Here is a 10,503-nt window from a genome sequence, read left to right as displayed (position 1 = left end):
TTCTGCAATATTTGGTCATGCTGTTTTAATCAATATCAGTGACAATGATTTTAAATGATATGGGCACATCCATTTTTCATGATATGCATGGAGGCCATTTTAAGTCTTATTGATTCGTGATGGCTATTTTAAATGTGAGCCATTTGTGATGGAATTCTAAGTGGTATTTAGTGGGGATGTGTCCAATTTATGCAACATGTGCTACGACAGGGACACCGACCCTTATTATTGACAGTGCCACAACTCATATTAATGATTTGAATGTAGGCCATTTTAAGAGATATTATGGGGTGGCGTGACGACTTTAAATGATATGCATACCATCTGTTTTAAGGAATTTGCATGGCAGCCATTTTAAGGGATAGGCGTGGTGGAAATTTCATATATGGTGAAAAGTATATTGCGGTAATAAGTGCTGGATTGAAAGAGGTTAACTGAACCTGTTGTTTGTGACTATAATTAATGTCTGTCTGCATAGAGCCTAATAGTGTCACTGCAGAGTTTTCCTATTCGATTGATAAGGGACTCCTTTCCATGTGTTATCCCATAGGGGCAGTGGGAGCAACAACCTCAGCACTAACAGGGATCAGCGGCTCTGGAGAGAGGGACAGGATGAATTCATGGAGGATACTGCATTTGTTCTTGAAAGTTGAAGAGATTTACTATCCTTTACTTGCTGCTGCCGCTGTTCCTGGTAAGTCTCTGCATCCAGGTATAAATTCCATAAAACTATGTTTCATTGTATCACATTTTTCCCATTTTAAGTTTATAGATCCAGTTATTAGTATTATTTGCTCCGAGTGTGAGGTCCTTTAATTTCCCCTGATTTGATTATTAGATATTAACCCATTTATTGTTCTCAGACTCGCCAACTTTAAGGGCATTTAAGTGGTCATTGGATAGACATATGGGTGAAAATGGAATAGTGTAGGTCAGATGGTTTCACAGGTCGGCGCAACATCGAGGGCCGAAGTGCCTGTACTGCGCTGTAATGTTCTAATTCTAATAGTTCAATGAATGCCATATCCTCACTCTCACTATCTTTCTCACCTGATGTATTCTTTTTCAGTATAAAAGGTTATTTCAGTCTCCAAGAGAGATTAACATTCAGAAATCAGATTCAGTTGAATATAGATAATTTTACCGAGTTTCAGAAACCTGTTTGCGCAGATAGATCACAGATAGAATGTTAAATATTTTGTTCTAATGCCTCAGAATCCAGTTCTCGTTGTCCAGCTCAGTTTTCACCATTTCCAGCTTCACACCAATGTTTCTTTTTCTCGATAGTTTGATATCACAACAAGCATGATTCATCTTCCAAATGTAACTTGAATGATTTCATTATCTTTTCAGTGGACTCAGTTCTAATCACAGTTTTGAAATAATTGAACTTTGTGCTGCCTGTCACAGGTGAGGGAATCTCTCACTCAGGTCAACACTTCACTTTCCATCTGGTCTTTCCTTGACAATAAATGTTTCTTTTTGTCTTTATTATTTGCTGAAACCATCATATCTTTTTACTGAAAATGAAATAAATTGTCAGATCTGAAGTGACCTTTGTCTGATCTTTTATAAACTGCTGTTGCTCATATTTAATTTCATCCCGATTATAAATTCCCATTTAATACTTGATTTTATTGAATGGTATTCCCTGTGTCCAACAGATAACCCCATCACGGATGCAATCATTTTTTCCATACATCACTGGATACTGTAACACATTTGTAAATCTCAATCAGTACTCAGTCAAACTGGTAACTTTACTCCCAGCCTGATGTATAACTTCTCTCTTTATCTCCCTTCCTCACAGTCAACTTGGTGACCATTGTGATCCTGTCTCGAGGAAAGTGCGGTCTGTCCAAATGTGTCACTTGTTACCTGGTGGCCATGGCAGCAGCGGATCTACTGGTCGTTATCCTCGACCTGATATTGAGGCACATCCCGATTGTTTATGAGGAACAGTTTTATCCCCTGCTGTGGGGTATTCCCGTGTGTAATATCCACGCTGTCCTGCTTTATGCAGCTACAGACTGTTCAGTCTGGTTCACCATCACGTTCACCTTTGATCGATTCATAGCCATTTGTTGCCAGAAGCTGAAAAGTAAATATTGCACTGAGAATACGGCGGCTGTGGTTTTGGGAACAGTGACTGTGCTGAGCTGCTTAAAGAACATCATCTGGTATTTTATTTTTACTGGTCGGTACTGGTTGCTGAATGAACCCTGGTTTTGTCAGCCAAAAATTGGTGTTTATGACTCTCGGTTCTGGGGAATAATTGAGTTTCTCCACCATATTCTAACCCCAGGGTTCCCATTTGTTGTGATTCTGCTGCTCAATACTCTCACTGTCAGACACATTTTTGTAAGCAGCAGAGCACGCAGGAGACTCCGGGCTCACAGCAGTCTGGAGAGTCGCAAAGACCCAGAGATGGAGAGCCGAAGGAAATCCATCATTTTATTGTTATCTATCTCTGCCAATTTCATACTATTATGGGCAGTAATAATGGTGTATTCCATATGGCGGCGCATGGACCGATTAAATTATCGGTCTGTCAAGTTACCACATTTTGTGCAGGAATTGGGCTTCATGCTGCAGCTCCTGAGTTGCTGCACAAACACTGCGATTTATGCCGTGACCCAGACTCAGTTCAGAGAACAGTTGAAGAACATGCTGAAATATCCCTTTACTCCAATTTTTAAAAGGAGTGTTTCTTGACAATGCAGAGCATGCGCAGAGCAAACACAGACATCATCATGCGATAACATCAGAGGTAATGAAATCCGAGCATTGCTTCAATGGCTGCAAATCCCTGCTTCATTGCTCCACTCCCCTGGTTGCTAACTCCCTGCCTCTCTGCTTCTTCCCTAGCCTCTCCCTGTCGGCCTCATTGCTTCTCCCCTGGCCGTTCGCTCCCACCTCGCTGCCTCTCCCCTGGCCACTCGCTCTGGCCTCACTGCTTCTCCCCTGGCTGCTCCCTCTCGGACTTGCCACTTCTCCACTGGCCGCACCCTCCCAGCTTGCTCCCATCTCGCCGCTTCTCCCCTGGCTGTTTGCTCCTGTTTCGCCACTTCTTTCCTGGCTACTCATTTCTGTCTGGTCGCTTCTCCCCTGCTGCTCGCTCCCCGCCTCGCCCCTTCTCCCACCACCCGCCCCACCACCAGCCACTGCCTCTCGTCCTTGATGCATCTCCCTCCCCCACTGGCCGTTCGCTCCCCAGCTCGCCACTTTTCCCCTGGCCGCTCGCTCCCCGCCAGCTGCTCCCTCCTGGCCTCACCACTTCAGTTAGTCACTCGTCACTTCACTCAGCTTGACCAATCATTCCTCGCTGTGCTGCCAGAGAAATGGTGGGCAACAAATGACTGAGGAGTGCTGGGGCGACACAAGGAGCAGCAACCGAAGTGAGGCGGGGAGTGAGTGGCTGAGGGGAGGCAATGGCGAGGTAGGGAGCAAGCACTGAGCAATTGGGCATTCGAGGGAGCAGCAAAGAGAAGCATGCTGACAGGAGGGAGCAGGGTACTGTTGGGGTGGGCTGGAGGTGGTGGTCACAGCCACTGAGGGAATTTTTAGGTTGAATTGATTTTTGTCATAAATTGAGCAGTGCCATCTTTATTACTGGCAGTTGCCTGAACATGGTGGACAGAAACGTTTCAGTGGATGAGGCTGCATTTGTGCCTGTGCCAGTACTGCGCCACCTAGAGGTTGCATTGCCAGCAAACACAGCCTTTACACAGAGCAAAAAAACAGTGGTCAGGTATTGGTCCTTGGGGAACACGACTGTCTGCCATTCTCCAGTCTGAAAAACAACCATTTAATGTGACTCACTGTTTTCTGTCCTAAAGCCAATTTTTTAAATCCAATTGGGCTCTGACCCTCACTTTTGCGAACCAGCCTGCTATGTGGTACTTCATCAAATACTTTCTTAAAATCCATGCAGATAATGTCCACCGCATTCCCTTCAGCAGCCTTCACTGTTAGTTCATCAAAAAATGCAATTGGATTAGTCAAGCATGACCTGCCTTTAATAAATCTGTACTGGTTATCCTTAATTAACTCAAACCTCCCCAAATGCATCTCGATTTTTTCCCCCTGATTATTGTTTCTCAAACCTTTCTCACTACTGACGTTAAATTAATTAATTACCAACAATCTGGCATTGACATCTAGACTCAGGAATGGTGCCATGAAACTATCATCGATTGCTGCACAAAAAACACATGGTTCACTAATGTCCTTTAGGGAAGGAAATCTGCCATTCATATCTGATCTGGATACATGTGACTCCAGACCCACAGCAATGTGGTTGACTCTTAAATGCCCTCTGAAGTGGCCTAGCAAGCCTCTCAGTTGCCATTGTTATGGATGGGCAACAATGATGCCATTGCCAGCAGTGCCACATACCATGACCGAATAAAAAAAATCTGGCCTGTAGTTAGTAAGACGGCCCTTACATTAGAAGAACATAAGAAATAGGAGCAGGAGTAGGCCATTCGGCCCCTCAAGCCTGCCCTGCCATTCAGTAAGATCATGGCTCATCTGCCCCAGACCTCAACCCCTCTTTCTGGTCAGCTCCTCATAGCCCTCAACTTACCAATATTTCAAAAATCTATCTACCTCCTCTTTAAATACTTTCAGTGATCTAGCCTCCTCAACTCTCTGGGGTAGAGAATTCCAGACATTTACTACCCTCTGAGAGAAGAAATTCCTTCGCATCTCAGTTTTAAATGAATGTCCCCTTATTCTGTAACTATGTCCCCTAGTTTGAGATTCCCCCACTAGTGGAAATATCTTCTCAGTATCTACCTTGTCAAGTCCCCTCACAATCTTGTACATTCCAATCAGATCACTGCTCATACTTCTAAACTCTAATGAATAAAGGCCTAACCTGTTTATCCGTTCTTGCGAACTCAACCCCTTCCTCCCAGGAATCAGCCTCGTGAATCTCTTTTGAACTGCCTCCAATGCCAGTATATCCTTTCTTAAAGACGGGAACGAAAACTGCACACAGTACTCCAGGTGCAGCCTCACCAACACCCTGTACAATTGTAACAAGACTTCCCGATTTCTAAACTCCAACTCCCTCGCAATAAAGGCCAAAATTCCATTTGCCACCTTAATTACTTTCTGCACCTGCATGCTAACGTTTTGTGTTTTATGCGCAAGAACTCCCAGATCCCGCTGAGATGCACTTTTTTTGGAGTCGCTCTCCATTTAAATAATAGTCTGCCTTTTGATTCTTCCTACCAAAGTGCATGACCTCATACTTTCCTACATTAAACTCCATCTGCCAAGTATTTTTACCACTCACTCAACCTATCTATATCCTCTTGCAGATTCCTAATGTCCTCATCACAACATGCCCTCCCACCTATTTTTGTATTGTCAGTAAATTTGGATATATGACCCTTTGCTCCCTCCTCCAAGTCTTTAATATAGATAGTAAATAATTGAAGCCCTATGTCTGATCCTTGTGACACTCCACTGGTTATGTCTTTCCAAACTGAAAAAAGACCCATTAATCCCAACTCTCTGTCTTCTGTGAGTTAATGAATCCTCAGTCCATGCTAATATATTACCCCCAATAATGTGAGCTCCTGTCCTGTGCAATAATCTTATGCCTTCTGGAAATCCAAATACACTACATCTATTGGTTCCCCTTTATCAACTATGCTTGTTTTCTCCTCAAAGGACTCTAGCAAATTTGTCAAACATGATTTCCCTTTCACAAAACCATGTTGACTCTGTTTGATTGCGTTAAGCTTTTCTTAAAGTCCTTTTTTCCTTCCTTAATAATGGACTCGAGCATTTTCCCAACGACCGATGTGAGGCTGATTGGCCTATAGTTTCCTACTTTTTTATTTCCCTCTCTTCTTGAACAGGAGCATCATATTAGCGGTTTTCCAATCCGCTGAGACCCGCCCAGAATGCAGTGAGTTCTGGAACATTTCGACCAATGCCTTCACTATCTCTGCAGTCACTTCCTTTAAAACCCTTGGATGCAGGCCATCAGGTCCTGGCAACTTGTCTGCCTTTAGCCCCATTAGTTTGTCATACTTTGCCCCTCATGAGAGAGACTGTTACAAGATCTTTCCTCCCATTAGCTCCTTTCTTATCTGATATCTGTGGGATGTTTACAGTGTCCTCCACTGTGAAGACCTTTCTTGAATAAGGATGTCACATTTGCCAACCTCCAATCCTCTGGCACCTCTTCCATATGTAGGGAAGATTGGAGGCTTCTCCACTCTGGACCATTTCTCATTCGGAGTGTATGTTCCAACAGTACCAAAACAGAAATTGCAGATGACAGTTCAGAGATCATTGGAGCATGTCTAAAAATGCACCAACTTGCCCAGAACAACTTGTGCATGCACACCTTGATGTCAGCATGCACCGTGATGTCACCATGAGAACAGTGTCCTGCTGGGAGTCACAAATCAGGTAAGCGAGTGACTGGGCAAATGAAGGAGGGTGGGAGTGGGGTGGAAGCAGAGGGAGAAGTAGCAATAGCAGACAAGGAGGCAGACAAGCGAGTGAGTGTGGTGATGACTCTGTAGGTGTAGACAGTGGTATGGGTCACTGTTCCCCTGCCTTACTGATACTGCAGGTCTAGACAGTGGTATGGGTCACCGTTCCCCTGCCTTACTGATACTGCAGGTCTAGCCAGTGGTATGGGTCACCGTTCCCCTGCCTTACTGATACTGCATGTCTAGACAGTGGTATGGGTCACCGTTCCTCTACCTTGCTGATACTGCAGGTGTAGACAGTGTTATGGGTCACCGTTCCCCTGCCTTACTGATACTGCATGTCTAGACAGTGGTATGGGTCACTGTTCCTCTACCTTGCTGAGACTGCAGGTCTAGACAGTGGGATGGGTCACTGTTCCCCTGCCTTGCTGAGACTGCAGGTGTAGACAGTGGTATGGGTCACTGTTCCTCTACCTTGCTGATACTGCAGGTCTAGACAGTGGTATGGGTCACTGTTCCTCTGCCTTGATGAGACTGCAGGTGTAGACAGTGTTATGGGTCACTGTTCCTCTGCCTTGCTGATACTGCAGGTCTAGACAGTGGTATGGGTCACTGTTCCCCTACCTTGCTGATACTGCAGGTCTAGACAGTGGTATGGGTCACTGTTCCTCTGCCTTGATGAGACTGCAGGTGTAGACAGTGTTATGGGTCACTGTTCCTCTACCTTGCTGATACTGCAGGTGTAGACAGTGGTATGGGTCACCGTTCCCCTGTCTTACTGATACTGCATGTCTAGACAGTGGTATGGGTCACTGTTCCTCTACCTTGCTGATACTGCAGGTGTAGACAGTGTTATGGGTCACTGTTCCTCTACCTTGCTGATACTGCAGGTCTAGACAGTGGTATGGGTCACCGTTCCCCTGCCTTACTGATACTGCATGTCTAGACAGTGGTATGGGTCACTGTTCCTCTGCCTTGATGAGACTGCAGGTGTAGACAGTGTTATGGGTCACTGTTCCTCTACCTTGCTGATACTGCAGGTGCAGACAGTGGGATGGGTCACTGTTCCTCTGCATTACTGATACTGCAGGTGTAGACAGTGTTATGGGTCACTGTTCCCCTGCTTTGTTGATACTGCAGGTGTAGACAGTGGTATGGGTCACTGTTCCCCTGCTTTGTTGATACTGCAGGTGTAGACAGTGGTATGGGTCACTGTTCCTCTGCCTTACTGATACTGCAGGTGTAGACAGTGGTATGGGTCACTGTTCCCCTGCCTTGCTGATACTGCAGGTGTAGACAGTGGTATTGGTCACTGTTCCCCTGCTTTGTTGATACTGCAGGTGTAGACAGTGTTATGGGTCACTGTTCCCCTGCTTTGTTGATACTGCAGGTGTAGACAGTGTTATGGGTCACTGTTCCCCTGCTTTGTTGATACTGCAGGTGTAGACAGTGTTATGGGTCACTGTTCCCCTGCTTTGTTGATACTGCAGGTGTAGACAGTGTTATGGGTCACTGTTCCCCTGCTTTGTTGATACTGCAGGTGTAGACAGTGTTATGGGTCACTGTTCCCCTGCTTTGTTGATACTGCAGGTCTAGACAGTGGTATTGGTCACTGTTCCCCTGCTTTGTTGATACTGCAGGTGTAGACAGTGGGATGGGTCACTGTTCCTCTGCCTTGCTGAGACTGCAGGTGTAGACAGTGGGATGGGTCACTGTTCCTCTGCCTTGCTGATCCTGCAGGTGTAGACAGTGGTATGGGTCACTGTTCCCCTACCTTGTTGATCCTGCAGGTGTAGACAGTGGTATAGGTCACTGTTCCCCTACCTTGTTGATACTGCAGGTGTAGACAGTGGTATGGGTCACCATTATGTACAAACATACGAATCAGGAGCATGATAGGCCACTCGGTCTCTCGAGCCTGGTTTGCCTTTGAACAAGATCGTAGCTGATCTGATTGTAACCTCAACTCCATATTCCTGCCTACCCCCAATAACCTTTCACTACCTTGCTTATTTAGAATCTATCTACCTCTGCCTTAACAATATTCAAGGACTCTGCTTCCACCGCCTTTTGAGGAAGAGAATTCGAAAGACTTCGAACGTGTCTTTGCCATCAACCATGACCCATGCGTTCTGCACGTGTCACGTTTTGCTGCTTTATCTGATGAATTTCTGTCTCTCCTTATTAATTCATTGATTGTTTGCACATGGGACTCTCGAGTTTCCAGAATATTTATTAAATGATTCATCATGATTCGATCCTCAATCAATTACTTATTTCTACCTTATTCATTTTTGTCAATACCTTCTTTAATCTTTCTTCACTTCTTTAACTGAATAATCTAATAATGCTATATTTCAGCTATAAAATACTGAAATTCCGGTATTAAAGGCTTTGTCCACAACATTTACAATACCTCTTCATACTCTATTAGTTCCAGTCACTCTGGTGACATTTAACCCACTCGTTACTATGTTTATCCCATTGATACACACTATCATTGTCTTTTACTTTATCTTCCTCTTCCACTATGCCTATTTTATCCACGAGCTGGTTAGTTTCCCAATGGAACCGACTTAGTAGGCCCAGGGTTGTCAAATTGACAGTGACAGGCACACCTTCATACCCTACGTTATTATATAACACCTTTTGTGTGGGGATAACAATAACCCTTCTTGGGGACAAGGTTGATGTTCAGGACATTGGATGTATTCATTACTAACAGTGTTCTGTTCCTCTCCTGCTGATTATTTCATTTCTGCTACTAACTTTACTACCTGTGCCACCCATGAAGAGAGGTTACAGACAGGTAAAGCCCATGCACAAATCCTCATGCGTGGATCACCATAGAAGGGGTAAGGGGGGGGGGGGGGCGGGTGGAGGTGCTCCTCCTGTTTCATGACTATAGATGGCTATTCTGGCTGAGATGGGGCTATCACTTACCACAGGCCACTCAAAGGCAGGGGCCTTAAACTGCTCACACTCCATCGGCCCCTTCATATCATCTTGTCAAATGTAGGTGTTCCATTGAATATTGTCCATTTGTCAGGTAACAGAGGAAACAGCATCCATTGTTTTAAACCATCGCTAAGCAAACACATGTCATTACCAGAATGTAATTGGGACCAACAATGATGCCAACATAGTTTGCAACGATTAGGGGAGGACATTGCAATTTGAGTTGGAGTGGTGTTAGGATCCCCTGGGTTTCCTACTGATTCCCATTCACTTTTCCCATGTTATTGTCTGAAGAAAAATACCTCATTACTTTGTATTTTGGCATAATTCTTATCAGTTTCCCATTTAAACTCACACTCAATTTATACTCCATGTCCTTCTTTAACATCCCATGTATAAATAGAACCTCTCAGTGTGCAGTAAATGGTGCAAGATTCGAGGGGTCTTTTACCACTTCCTGAGTACATACAACTTCGGGACCTCTCATTTGTCCTGCAAAATTACATAGTTCCTCTGCCCCTTGATCACTGGCGTGTCTTTAGGGACATAGATATCAATGTCATCTTTGTTCTTCCTGTAGTGTTTGATTGATCAGGGTTTGATTGTATCAGTCTGTCCACGATCTGTGTTCACTGTCTTTGATTGCCTCTGGATGGCGCTGCAGAGGAAAAATGAAACGAAGACAGACACACAGCTGGAAGCTTCTGCAGAGCACATTGCACTGATTGTACTGTAATCCTGCAAGGATCTTTGCAGTTAACGTCTTGTAATAAACCAGTTGGTTCTTTAACACTACTGTGATATCTGCATTGCTCTGAGTTAAATCAGATATTACAAAGTAAACCCAGTAACCCAGCATAAACATAACAGTTCCAGTCAAAGTTTTTCCTGCTTGCTCCTGACCAGGATGCAGAGTGACCTCTCTGCAATTGTCCCAGACTGTCAGTTGCAATTACAAGTAAGCGGTAGAACACTGGCAGGCACTTCATCTTGTTTCCCTTTGTAACAAAAGAAAACAAAGTTTAGCATTCTTTCTTTACAGTTTTTAACTGATTCATGTGGAACCATTTCAACATTGGTTCCT

General features: G+C 44.5%; 1 protein-coding gene across 1 annotated transcript; it reads left to right on the top strand.

Annotated features, from left to right (window-relative positions):
- Positions 1–385: 385 nt before the first annotated feature.
- On the top strand, positions 386–2,715 carry LOC137365617 (probable G-protein coupled receptor 139). Its single transcript, XM_068027992.1, has 3 exons — positions 386–395; positions 551–694; positions 1,811–2,715. The coding sequence occupies exons 1-3, from the start codon at positions 386–388 to the stop codon at positions 2,713–2,715; spliced, it is 1,059 nt and encodes a 352-aa protein (XP_067884093.1).
- Positions 2,716–10,503: the final 7,788 nt, after the last annotated feature.

This window comes from Heterodontus francisci, unplaced genomic scaffold (genome assembly GCF_036365525.1).
Source record: "Heterodontus francisci isolate sHetFra1 unplaced genomic scaffold, sHetFra1.hap1 HAP1_SCAFFOLD_96_1, whole genome shotgun sequence".
NCBI classification, from domain to species: Eukaryota; Metazoa; Chordata; class Chondrichthyes; order Heterodontiformes; family Heterodontidae; genus Heterodontus; species Heterodontus francisci.
This window is presented reverse-complemented; position numbering and strand designations above follow the sequence as displayed.

Coding starts and splice junctions, on each gene's coding strand:
- LOC137365617 (XM_068027992.1), top strand. Junction 695..1,810: donor TGCTGCTGCCGCTGTTCCTG/GTAAGTCTCTGC, acceptor CCTTCCTCACAG/TCAACTTGGTGACCATTGTG.